Consider the following 14,060-nt stretch of genomic DNA (forward strand, 5'->3'; position numbering starts at 1 on the left):
CCCCGCCCAGGCCTGAGGCCTCTGGCCCAGGAATCATGCCTGGGCAGGGGACCCCCATCTCCCTCTGATCGCTTGCTCCACCCCCCGCCCAAGCCTGACACCTCTGACCCAGGCTCCAGGCCTGGGCAAGGGGACCATCATATCCCCCCAATCCCCGGCTCCGCCCCCACCCAGGCCTGATGCCTCGGCCAGAGGAGTTGACCCTCATCACCCTCCGATCACCAATCACCGGATCGGCCCCTTGACCAGGCCTGAGGCCTCCGGCAGAGGTGTCAGGCCTGGGCAGGGGACCCCCAGCTCCCCGTGGTTGCAGGCTCCACCCCTGCCCAGGCCTAACGCCTCTGGCCTAGGCATCCGGCCCAGGCAGCGGGGACCTGCAGTGGCAGCGGGGGGCGCCGCGATTGTGGGCTTCGCTTTAGGCCCAGGCAAGGGACCCCTAGCTCCCCGGACTGCCAGCTTCGACCGTGCCCAGCTCCCATCGCTGGCTCCACCCCTACTTCCTGCTATCACTGGCCAGGGCGGCAAAGGCGCCTGATTCTCTGATCATGGCTGGGGCCGCCTTTGCCCTGCCCCCCAGCTCTTAGCTCCCCCCTGGGTTTCAGATCACTGTCAGTGGCAGGGGGCTTCTTCCTGCTTTCCCTTTCGCCTCCCTGCATTGTGCCTACATATGCAAATTAGCCGCCATCTTGTTGGCAGTTAACTGCCAATCTTAGTTGGCAGTTAATTTGCATATAGCTCTGATTAGCCAATGAAAAAGGTATCGCCGTACGCCAATTACCATTTTTCTCTTTTATTAGTGTAGATAATATTGTGGAATATTATGTTTTACAGAAAGGACAAGATTCCATATTATTTACATTACTCTATAAAGTGGGGTCTTGACTTACGAGTTTAATTTGTTCTGTGATGGAGCTCACAACTCAAATTACTCGTATGTCAAATCAAAAGTGAACGAGTGAGACACGTGATGCTGGGCTGATGTTGTGGCGTTCACTGTGACGTTTGCTGCACCAACTAGCGGTGGGGTATCTGAAGCTGGCTCGTAACCCGAATTTTACCTCGCAACTCAAAGCAAAAAATCTGCTGAGAGACAGCTCGTATCTCGAAAAACTCGTTAGTCGGGACACTTGTAAGTCAAGGCCACACTGTATCTGAATTTATAGAAATACTAGCAGGAAAATTGGAAGAAACAACAATTTTTTTATAGTGCTAAATAAATAAAAAATAATTTTATTGTTTTCGTAACTTTTGTTAAATGTGTTGCTGATTCTTAAACTTTTGTTTTTTTAGATATAAGAAAGCAGTTTTAAAGCAAGTTGGTAAATTATATATTTCTCTCTCTACCTGTCCCTTCAAAATTTAGCAATTCTGAATAAGTAGCAATACATTTCTTTACATAAATTCAATAAGACCTATTTCCAATTATAGCTATATTAACCAAAATAAAAACTAAAAATAGGCCTGCTTATAGCATCATGCCTTTACCACCTTTTACAGGACTTAGTCCATCCAGCATTCCACGGGAATCCCTTACAATCCACAGGGGAAGGCCACTATTAAGCGTGCCCATTCAACATTAAAAAACATACTAGTAAAACAAAAAAGGGGGAACATGGGACTCAAGGACCCAATGAATTATTAACATGGGGGGGAGGATATGCGTGTGTTTCTACCTCCACAGGGCCGCTGTGGATTCCAGCTCATTGGATTGAACTCTATCATGGCATGGCACGGTGACTACCAGAACTCCTCCAGCCAATATAGTATAACTTTTACTAATAATCTTACTGACAATAGCCTGATTTGCACCACTCACCCCTATGTCTTTGTTACAGGCCCTGATCTACTAATAAGCCATAGTTCATCTTTTCTAGTACAGGTTGGGGAAGGAATTTATTCTGCATCTTGTATTACCACCCAGAATATTACTTCATTGAACATCAGAACTATTATGGTACTTAGGAGGCAAGCAGAAATTCTGATACCTGTTAATCTCACCAGGAAACGGCAAGACTCATCAGCTATCAAAGTCTTAGGAAGAGCATTGAGCCAATTATGGCCCAAAAGATTGTTTTGGAAATATTCACTGCAGCCATTATCTGGGCTGTTGTTATTCTTACTACTGCCAATGTCGCTGTGGCGGTCCTTCCTGAGTCTGTGCAGATGACCACATTTATAGACAATATGGCCTATAATGTAACTAGGGAATTCACTATATAATAGCACAAAGATAAAAAATATTAGCTAGACTACAGGCAATAGAGGCAGCCATTGAATATCTGGGGGAAAGACAGGGTGCTATAGCATACAGGAAAGTGCCTAATTGTGATTAGGAGCATAAGCACATATGTATCACCCCTTTAAAACGGAAAAGTAGAGTCACCATCATTGGATTAATGTTAAAAAGCATCTGTGGGGAATCTTTCATGATAACCTTGCTGAAGAAGTAAACATGTTGCAAAGGCAAATTAGAGAGTCCTTATTTGTTATCAATGAACATGAAAAACAGACTACTGCTTGGAATATGGTAAAGGAGCATTTGGAGTGGATAGACCCCACCACATGGTTTCCTAAAATCAATTAGTACTAATCGGACTAACCACTGCTGCCATTGTGATTCTCTTTATTTTTCTTATAGTCTACAAAATCAGAACTCAAGCAGTAAATGTGGTTTTCAGACCCCAATCTTCCAAAGCAGAAAGTTCGCTGTCTCCCTCTGTCTTCTGCAGCCAGCAAAACAAAAAGTGGGGAGATGTGGGGAAACACAGGACTTGGTTGGAATGTCTGTAAGGAGGATTCTTGGAAAAGTCAGAAGCCTCTGAGGGGACCTTGCTGAAGGCAGTAGCCCCCTACCTTGGCTTTTCCAAATAAGTTCGATCCCCTGGGGTGTTTTGCTAGATTCTCTATGTTTAGTCTTTAAAGACTTGACTTTGTAGAAACATGTGCTTTCTCAAGGAAACTTACCTTACTAATTATATCTAGAAGTTAATTTGAGTTCAAGCTGTTGTTACAATAAAAAGCCAATGAGGCAGGCAATCAAGGCTATTTGCTACTAAAGCAAACTAGTCCCTTAGCCTTCTCTTTCACAGAAACATGTGTCAGAGTAATCTGTTCATCCATCACTCAGAGTCTGCTGGTCAGCCCCCCACACAACTCCATTATAATCTTAAGGGACCACCATTGTGTATGTGATCTGCCACTGACTGAGAGGCTATTTTCTAGCCTTTGATTGCATATACCATGAGGGAGATTATTCTTGGTGAGCCTGACCTAGTCAGGTGATCCTGCAAAAAAAAAAAAAAAAAAAAAAAAAAAAGTCTTCTCCAGCAAGTCACAGAGGAGGAAGTCAGAGATTTGAGGCTTGAGAAGGATTCAAACCTCATCACTACTTTGAAAATTAAGGGGCCACATGTAAAGGAATGTGAGTGGCCCTAAGAGCTGAAAATGGCCCTGACTAACAGCTAGCAAGGAGATCTAAGGACACAGATCTCAGTCCTACAACTACAATGAACTATTTCTACCAACAACCCAAATGTGCTTGAAAATCGATTTTTTCTCTCTCGAACCTCCTGTCAAGAACTCAGCCTAGCTGACACTGTGATTTCAACCTTGTGAAACTCTAAATAGACACCCTTGGAATGTCTGGCCTATGGAACTAACATACAGTTGGGTGTTTTTTTAAGAAAAGAAAAAGGGAAATATTAGTAAACATACAGCTAGAGAAACTATTCAAAATGGAACAAACACACAAAAAAAGATTCAAAGAATATGTTTAGACAGGACCTGTGAGACAACTTCAAGTGGCCTAATATATGTACAATTGGAGTCACTGAAGAGGAGGGGTTAAGACTAAAATTAAAACAACAACAACAACAACAAAAACAGTGGGCAAAATTTTCAACTTTGATAAGAATTGTATACCCACAGATACAAGAATCTCAGCAAACTCAAACTAAAAATGCATAAAGGAACTGACACCAAGGTATAGTGTAATCACATTTTCAAAACCAATGATGGAGTAGCTAGAGAAGAAAAAGACAGATTATATACTGAGAAACAAAGATAAGAATAACAGTTGATTTTTTGTTGGAACCATTCAAACCAGAAGACAGTGAAACAACATCTTTAAATAACTAAAGAAAAAAATGCACACTTGGATTTGGGACAGAGTAAACAGATCTATCAAAAATGAAGGTAAACAAAAACTGAAAGATTTCATCATCAGAAAACCTCCACTACAAGAAATGTTAAAGGAAATCCTTTAGGCCAGTGGTTCTCAACCTTGGCTGCACATTAGAATCACCTCTGGAAATTCTGTGTGTTTTTTTGTCACTAATGTTGTGGCCTCACCCCATAACAAAGAAACAGAATTTCTGGAGGATGAGGCCCAGAAATCAGGATTTTAAAAAGATTCCCAGGTGATTCTAATGTGCAGCCAAGGTTGAGAACCACTGCTTTAGGCAGAAGGAAAATGATATCAGATGGAAATCTGGATCTACATAAAGAAATGAAGAACACTATAAATGAGAACTAAATGAGTATAATTGAAAGACTTTTTTATTGAAGTATAATTGACATACAATATTATATTAATTTCATGTGTACAATGTAGTAATTCGACCTCTGTATATAAGGCAAAATGATCGCCACAGTAGTCTAGTTTTCATCTGTCATTGTACAGAATTAATACAGTATTGTTCACAGTATTCCCCATGCTGTACGTTACTTCCCACGACTTATTTATAACTGGAGTTTTGTACCTCTTGATCCTCTCACCTACTTCACCTCAAGCACCCCCTCTCATCTAACAATAACCAATCTGTTTTCTGTATCTTGGTTTTGGTTTGTTTTCTAGATTCCACATATAAGTTAAATCATGTGGTATTTGTCTTTTTCTGTAAAATACATTTTCTTATTTAAATCTTCTAAAAAGAAGACTGAGTGCTGATAATCAACACAACAATGTAGTGTAGGTTTATAATCTATGTAGAGGAAAAATGCTTGCTCTCAACACAAATGCCAGGAGGAGAGGGATGGAAGCACATTGTTGTAAGATTCTCATGCTATGTGAAGTGGATTATTTCTGGAAGCTAAAATGTGAACAGTTAAATATGTAGACTGTGAAACTGAAAGTGACCACTAAAATAACACAAGGTAATAAACACATCAGCAAAGGAGACCAATACATTATAAACAATATTCACTTAAGGCAGTAAAATAGGAAAAAAATAACATATGGAATTAATAGAAAATAATAGCAAGAGGGTAGATTTAATCCCAATCAAATTAATAACATTAAATGTACATCAAAGGCAGAAATTTCAGATGGAATAAAAATGCAACAGCCAATTATATGCTGCCAGTAAGAAGCCTAATTAAATATAGACAAATGGATGAAAAGGAGAAGTATGGAAAGTGGTATACCATGCTGAAACTAATAGGAAGCTGAGGTAGCACTATCAATATGGAATAAAGTACATTTTAGGGAATGTTACCAGGGATAAAGATGGTCATTTCATAATGATAAAGTGGTAATTAATCAAAATGATAAACAATATTAAATGTTGATGTACCTAATAGAAGAGCTTCAAAATACATGAAGTAAATAATGACAGAACTAAAAGAAGAAACAGATGAGTCCGCAGTTATACTGAGATCTTAAGAGATCTTAAGAGTATTCCTGCTAGAACATGCAGACAGAAAAATCAGTAAGGATATAGAATATTCGAACAATGCTATCAGCCACTTGACCTAGGGTATATGTGGAATCCTACACAAGGAACAGAAGATTACACATTCTCTTTAAGTACATATGGAATGTTTACCAAGACAGACCTTGCTGTTGGTCATAAACTGAAAGGGCGAGGGCTACGCCCTCCATCTTACCCCGGATCCTCCATTTTTGGGCAGCAGCCTTAGCCATGTGCTCGGCAAGGAGCTTCTTCCCGGAAGCCCAAGCCTCTGCTAGCCACACCTAGGATTTCTTTAAACTAACCAATGACAATCAAGAGAAGTGCACGCCATAGATACGACCACATCCTGTGTAACAAGACACCGACTTGTGCCTGGCCAATCGGCAGGGCCCACAGTCCTCTCTCCTCCCCTTACTCCAACCCCCCTATAAAACCCCTCTCCCCACAGAGCTCACTCTCTCTCTGCCCCAGCCGCTGCGTCGGCGAGTGTTGGGGGGAGCTTGGGCTAGCCCAAATAAAGACTCTATCTGCTTTTGCATCGGACTCGGCTGGCTCCCTGGTGCTCTTTTGGGGATCCTGAAATCTGGGCTTACCAAAACAAAGTCTCAATACATTTAGAAGGACTGAAGTTATTCAAAGTATGTTTTCCAACCATAACATAATTAGAAATAAAATCAGACAGATCTTCTGCAAACAAAGAAAGCAATTCATGTCATACCTCACACTACATACAAAAATGAACTCAAATGGATCACAGACTTAAATACTAGTATAAAATCTATAACTCTCAATTTTTTTAGAAGAAAGGGTAGAAGATAATCTTGTGACCTTCAGTTATTTGAAGAGTTTTTAGATAACACCAAAACATGGTCTATGAAAGAAAAAAATTATGAATGAGATTTCACAATAATTAAGAATATCTAATCTTCAAAAAGTATTGTTAGGAGACTGCAAAACAAGTCACAGATTGTGAAGGGAAATTGCAAATCACATAGCTGAAAAGGTGGAATACAGAATATATAAAAACTTAAAATTCAGTAAGAAAAAACAATTAAAATGGCAAAAGGTTTGAATAGAAATTTTATCAAAGGGTATACAGATATGTCAAATAAACAGGAAAAGATGATCAATACCATAACATAATTGATTATTGAGGAAATACAAATTAAAGCCACAAAAATATCCCACTGTGTCACTGTGCTTAGTTACAATTTCTAATGGAAAAGCCTGACCGTTCCAAGTGCTGGCAAGGATGTCGAGAACCTGGGCTTTCACACACTATTGATGGGAGCATAAAATGGTACAACCACTTTGGTAAACAGTTTGGAAAACTTTTTAACATTTTAAGGAAATGAAACACATAGCTGTCATCTGAGGCAGGCATTCAGCTTCCAGGTGTTTACCAAGAGAAACGAAAGCAGGTAGCCACGTCAAGACACATACAAATGTGCATAGCAGCTTTCTTAAAGTTCATCCAAAGGCAATGGATTTCAAAATAATCATGCTGAGTAAAAGAAGCCAGATAAAGGTAGACTAGATATCATGTGGTTGCTTTTTAAATAAAACTTTAGAAAATGGGAACTAAGCTATAGTGTCAGTAGGGACTGGGTGGGGCGCAGAGGAGCAGGTGGGTAGGACTAAAAGGGCACCAGGACACTTTAGGGATGGAACCTGCCTGCTCTCTTAGCAGTGGTGAGGGCTTCACAGGCATATACCTATGACAACACCAAACTGTGCACTTTAAATATGCGCAGTTTAGTATTTGTTAATTATATCACAATAGAGATGTTTCGAAAAACTATAGCACCACAAGCTTTCTTCTGTTTAGTATTTCTTGGCATAAATATTTCAGTCATTTTATTTTAAACCTTTTAGTATTCTTATATTTTAAGTGTGTACTTTGTGAACAATCTAAAGCTAGATTTTACTGAATACAATATGCACTTAATACGTACTTATTGACTATTCAATAAACAAGTCCAGTATGATAATCTCAGTCTTTGATTTAGTGTAGAGTTTTGTTCATGCACATTCATTATTACATTTTTAGTTCATTTCTAATATTTTATTCTTTTGATTTTTCTCATCTCCTTCCTCCCTTTCTTCTTCCCCTTTCTTCCTCTATCTGTTTTTTCTTTTCTCCCCATTTTGCCTTCATTTGCATTGATTGAAAATACTTTGACCCTTCATTCCAACTTTTTCCACTCTTTTTATATTAGAACTATATACTCTATTTTATTGGTTATCCTGGAAATTTTAACATATATATTTTAACATAATGTCTAAAAGTGCACAATACCTCTACTTACCCTAGAATATAAGGACCTTACACATGGTGGCTTATTTTTGTGTGTGTGTAAAAATTTCACTTTTATTCTCCTAAGTAGACACAGGTTCTATGGCATTTTATCTTTCTTTCCTTTTTTAATAGATCTTTATTGATTTCAGAGAGGAAGGGAGAAGGAGAGAGGAGAGGTAGAAACATCAATGATGAGAGAGAATCATTGATCGGCTGCCTCCTGCACACTCCCTACTGGGGATTGAGCCCGAAACCCAGGCATATGCCCTGACTGGGAATCGAACCAGTGAGCTCCTGGTTCCTGGCTCGATGCCATACTGGCCTGGCCCTATAGCATTTTAAATGAAATTGTCAGACCACAGGGTTAGCATGGAATCCGGCTCTCAAATTTTGGCAGGACAGATATGGGGCAAGGAATTCCTACGGGAGGGTTGGCTCCCCTCCCCGCCTTCTTAAGAGCCGAAGCTGCAATGAGCCAGGCTCCTCCTGCAGGATGAGCTTTCTTCTTCTTAATTCATCCAGGAGGATGCTGCCCTTCACAAACTCCAGATTTACCCAGGGTCCTCCATCTGAGCTCCCACCCTCTCCTGTGGCTTTGATTTATTTCCTATACTTTTTTTTATTCCTCACCTGAGGACATGTTTTTATTAATTTGGAGAGAGAGAGATGGAGAAAGAGAAACATCAATGTGAGAAATATTGATCAGTTGCCTCCCGTATGCGCCCCGACCAAGGGATTGAATGCGAACCCAGGTATATGCCCTGACTGGGAATCACAACCTTTTGGTGCATGGGACCATGCTCCAACTAACTGAGCTATCTGGCCAGGACCCTACACATTTTAATTAACCAGAAATATTAATATGTTTTCTATTCTCTAAGCTTTCTGATTAATAGTGCAGTGACTAAGAATGTAGTTTTGGAATTTTGAGTGTTTGTGGTTCAAACCAAGACTCTACTACTTACTTCCTGTGGCTTTGGGCAAATTAATAAAAGTCTATGTACCTTGATTTCCTCACATGCAAAGCGAGGGGCAGCGATAGCACCTGCCTCACAGGCTATTGTGTGCACTAAATACATTAATGCAGTTGAACAGCTTAGGACAGTGCCTGGCATACAGTAAGAACTCAGGCATGAGCTGTTGATATTGCTACTATTTTTGTGCTTGAAGAAAATGTTCTGAGGTTACATTGCGTTCTATTCCACAAAGGAGTTAATGCCTTATGATATGAGATATGAATTTCCATAATAAATAATTTTCAACTTTCAAGTGACATTAGGTAGCTTATTTGTGTCTGAATATAAAGAAATGGCTTCCTCAGTGACAAAATAACAAGTGCTTTATATGCATAGTTGTTCTGTTTTTCTTTCTTTTAGAAATTATCGTCTCTTGCGGTTAGAGTTTCAAAGTCTGTTTTTCAATTATACATTATTTCTACATGCTGTTGGATCAGCAGATACTCCTACACAGAGAAGCTTCTACCACTTAAACGTAGCATGATAACACTGTTTCTTAAGAGAAAATGATGCCAGCAGCTGGTTCATTTCATTTAGAATCAGAACACATCAGTATATGTATGCCAGGCCCCAGAACAATCCTGCATATCACATGTGCTGGCATTGCTCCATTAATAACACTTGAACAAATAAGTTCAAGTTCAAGTTTTCTCCCCAAATAACACAGGTCACATTTCCCCAATACCTGGTGAATGAAGCTTGGTGGTTGAAGCTGCCGCTCTCTTCGGAGATGAAACAGCAGGTTTATTAGCATCTTGATCTTTTTGTAGTTCTTTCTTTGTTCCTATATATAGTTAAAAAAAACAAAACAGAAAGAAAGCAAACTAGTTACAACTGGAACAGTAACACGAGCTGTTTGTGGAAAGGGATGTTTAGCAAAAGGCAAACGGAGCAAAGTCATATTTCGATGATTTGCTGCTATGGTCACACCCCCTGTGCTTCAGGGACGACACACTTGTTTACAGCGAAGGGAATTCAGCTGGAGGGGTCAGGGGACTAAGCACACTGCTGTCTCTGATTTGATGAAAAAATCCCTATCTTGGGAGGTCGCGGCACTCCAATGACCCTGACAAACTATGTGGCAATTAATATTGTCCTGTCCTTAGCCACCAACGTGACCTGCCTGCCTCTTTCTGCAGAAAGTAATTTTCAGAAGACTGAGAAGGAAGCTGTCGCTGAAGTAACTACTGATGACTTCAGCATCATCGAGGACCCAGCCATGGGGCCGTGGCCCTCCTCAAAATAATTTCCATGCAGCTGGTCCACACAGGTGGCCTGCGAAGCCTCTGCGCTCTCTCTGCGGCAGCTGAGCCTGTGTGGAACCATAGCTGGTCCCAGCAGAACGGGGTGTGGGTGATATCTCAACAGCAAGTGGCGTCTAAGAACGGCTCCTCAAATCATGTCCGGGGGCACATGCTGCCTTTCTCCCTGTGTGCTGGGCATGGACACTCACCTTCACGTCACCTTCATCAGAAAGTCAAAGAACAATGGATGGAAAATTAGAGAAATAACACAGACCTGGATGGACCGAGACCTGCCTCTACTCTAGCAGTTTCTTATGTCATTTCCAAACCAAACCTTGGTGATGGTTCCTTAGATGCTGAGCACTAACCTCCAACTTCCCCCGAAGCTCTAGCGGTAACCACTGCTGGCAACGTGGTGACTATTCTTCCAGATCTCTTTCTAGGTATTTATAAATATATCTACAGATATACAAACACAGTTATTAATTAACTAAATGAATCACATACTGCAACTTTTTTTATCTACCCACAATTTTTAAATATCTTTTTCATATCATTTATTTATAGATCTTTTAAAATGTCACATAGCATTAATGGGCAAAGATGTACCATAATTCATTTACCTATCTCTTATTGCTGAAAATTTAGATTATTAGCAAGTGTTGGCTATTAAAATGGCTGAATGTGCTACAATAAACATTCTTCTACTTGTTTCTTTGCATGCGGTACCAGTGCCTTTCCAGGACAAACGCATAGCCGTGCCTTTGCTCATTTACAGAACTGCGAGATGCAGCCATCTGTCCTCTACAGAACCTAGTCCACACTCCAACCAAGAGCGTGTGAGAGCAGCTCTTTCCCTACTGACAGTGACGTCTCTACACGTAACTTTTGCCAGATATTTAGAGTATCTTCATGTCTGTCATGCACGTTTTCTTATTCGAAAATTGTCTAATTAAACCTTTTGCCCATTTTTCTTGCAGTTTCCATACTTCCACTTGCAAAAACTTATTTATAGTATCTTTTACTGGACTGCTGTTTTATGCAGTTTTAATGTGTTCAAATACGTTAATTTTCCCTGTCCAGTTTTAGGAGCACTATTATAGGTTATTTGTATGTCTGTGTGCATGCAGGTGTATGTGTGTGTGTGTGTGTGTGTGTGTATGAGAGAAAGGAGAGAGAGAGAGAGAGAGAGAGAGAGAGAGAGAGAGAGAGAGAGAGGCAGGCTGAAGTAGGGATAATTTCTGGAGTTTGGGGAAGGAGCAGGTATTTGGATCCTACCTCCTTCTCTCTTGTTCTTCTCTGGCCTGACTGGGCCACCGCCTCCCTCACACCATTGCATTTGCCTCAGCTGCTCTCCATCCTAGTCCACCTGCCTTCAGCTTTTCCATCACAGACCTGTCTTCATCTCTTCTGTTTTAATGCCTTTGGAGACTTTGTTTTAGTCTTGTTAGTTTGAATCTTCTAAGGCCTGAATTCTCTTTCATATCCCCCCATTTTCTTCCCACTCTCAATACACTTTGTGGCATGTAGTAACATACTGTCTCCCACATCTCAGTGACAGCGCCGTCACTCACTGTGCTCAGGTCAGAAACACCAGGAGTTACCTTGATTTGCTTCTTTGCTTCTTGCCCCCATTCAGCCTGTCAGCAAAGCTTGTTGCCTCTCCTCTGAGACTATCCCCCAGGTCTGACCACATTCCTACCTTGCATTGCCTCTGCAGAGCCAACTGCAGAGGCAATGTCACCAACACCCCTTCTGCCTCATCTACAGCCTCCTGCCTGCTCTGCTATGCCCACCCCCACCCCTACAGCTCATCCCCCCACAGCAGCAGCTGAATTACTTAAAATCTAAGTTAGAGCAAGTCATTTTCAATTTCAAAACCCTCCAACCACCCCCCAAGACACTCAAAGCGAAATGCCAATTCCTTATCACACCACAAGGTCCTATACACCAGCACTCTCCAATAGAAACAGAATGAGCCACTTATGCAATTTTAAATTTTCTTGTAACAACATTTAAATATTACAGTGAAACTAGCTATGATAATGCATTTTATTTGATCCGACATATTCAATATCACTTCAACATGGCACAGGTCACCTTTCAAGTTCTCAATAACTACTCCTGGGCTGGTGGCCACCACAGTGGACCGCACAGCCCCAGACGACCTGGTCCCGTGGCTACTTCACAGACACACTGTGATGGCTGATTTTATATGCCAACCTGACTGGGTGATGGGGTGCCCAGACATTTGGTCAAATGTTATTTGGGGTGTACTTGTGTTCTGGGTGTTTCTAGAGGAGATTAACATCTGAATCTGTGTGAGTGGGTCTCAGCAGTCTGCTGAAGGCCCAAGAAGAACAAAAGGCTGACAGGGAAGCCTGATTAGCTGAGCTGGGACATCAGTCTTCTTCTGCCTCGGACTTGAACTTACCCCATTGGCTGTCCCGGGTCCCCAACCTTGGGATTTCTCAGCGTCCATAGTCATATGTATATTTAATAAATAGATAATATATAAATTCTGTAAAGAATACATGTTATTTATATGTAATATACTATATATGTATATGTATCTTATTGGTTGTGTTTCTCTGAACCCTGACTGATATACATGCTGATATCACTCTGGTCCCTGCTTGCATCTCCAGCCACACCACCAGCCTTGCTGCTGCTGAAACATGCACACTTCCTCCCATCCTAGGCACTTTAGCTTGGGTTCCTTCTGCACAGAATATGCTTCCCCCAGCCCTGGCTGGTGTGGCTCCGTTGCTTGCAGCACCGTCCTGTACACAGAAAGGTCACAGGTTTGAGCCCCAGTCAGGGTACATGCCCAGGTTGCAGGTTCCATCCCCAGTCAGGATGCGTGCCAGTTGGGGTTCGTGCAGGAGGCAACCAGTCAGTTTCCCTCTCACATCAATGTTTCTCTCTCTCCCTCTCACTCCCTCTCTGTCTAAAATAAATAAATAATAAATGCATGCATGCTTCCCCCAGACTTTAAGCATGGTTCCCGCACTCGTGCATGCGGGTCTCTGAACAATAACCTTCAGAGAAGCCATGCCTGACCTCCAGGTGAAACAGTCCTGCCACCTGCCACTGTCCCTTTCACTTGCTTTATTCTTCTTCACAGAATTTGTCATTACCCCTAAGTATATTATATACTCACCTGTTTGTTTATTGTCTACCCTCCCCACTAGAACACAAACTTCAACCAGCTGGCCACACCCTTCCCTGTACCACGTGGTCATTCAGTTGATGTTCTTCTTGCCCCTCCCCCTCCCACTGGGCTCCTTTCAAGACAGGGCCAGGCCAGGCATTCTAGGGCTTACAGGGGCTGGAACCTGGGTCCCAAAAGCCCAGCCAGCACTCCACACTGCTGACAGGAGTGCTTTTTTCAGAGTACCAATCCGTACCAATGGCTAATCTCACTCTTCCATTCCTTCTCTCCTCTTTGATTTCAGGTATCAAAAAATACAAAAAGGCAGCACAGCAAGGCCCCTGGGAGCTGAGAAGAGAAGTGGGAAAGGCCAAAAGTGCACTCAACACAGGACTTTAAAAGAAAACTAAATATGCATATTTAATCAGAGTTTCAATTTTTTCCATACCATGGAGTACAATTTGGCAACTTCTAGCAAATATTTAAATATTATAGACTTGATTAGGCAATCTTGCTTCTACACGTCTCTCTTTGCAACACTTGCACAAGCATGAAAAGATGTATGTTCAAAGATACTTCATACATGATGACAATAATAAAGAAGTGTAAATAACCAAATTGTACATTGGGTAACAGGTGAATAAATTATGATAC

General features: G+C 41.3%; 1 protein-coding gene across 2 annotated transcripts in view; it reads right to left on the bottom strand.

Annotated features, from left to right (window-relative positions):
• The window catches only part of MTUS2 (microtubule associated scaffold protein 2), a 503,374-nt gene that overhangs the window by 105,711 nt on the left and 383,603 nt on the right, over nt 1-14,060 (bottom strand). For both annotated transcript variants that reach the window (XM_081083596.1, XM_081083595.1), the window contains exon 7: nt 9,694-9,792. In XM_081083596.1, the coding sequence (XP_080939722.1) occupies nt 9,694-9,792 (99 nt within the window). The remainder of the gene's footprint in view (nt 1-9,693; nt 9,793-14,060) is intronic.

The sequence above is a fragment of the Myotis nattereri genome (genome assembly GCF_964212035.1).
Source record: "Myotis nattereri genome assembly, chromosome: 2".
NCBI classification, from domain to species: Eukaryota; Metazoa; Chordata; class Mammalia; order Chiroptera; family Vespertilionidae; genus Myotis; species Myotis nattereri.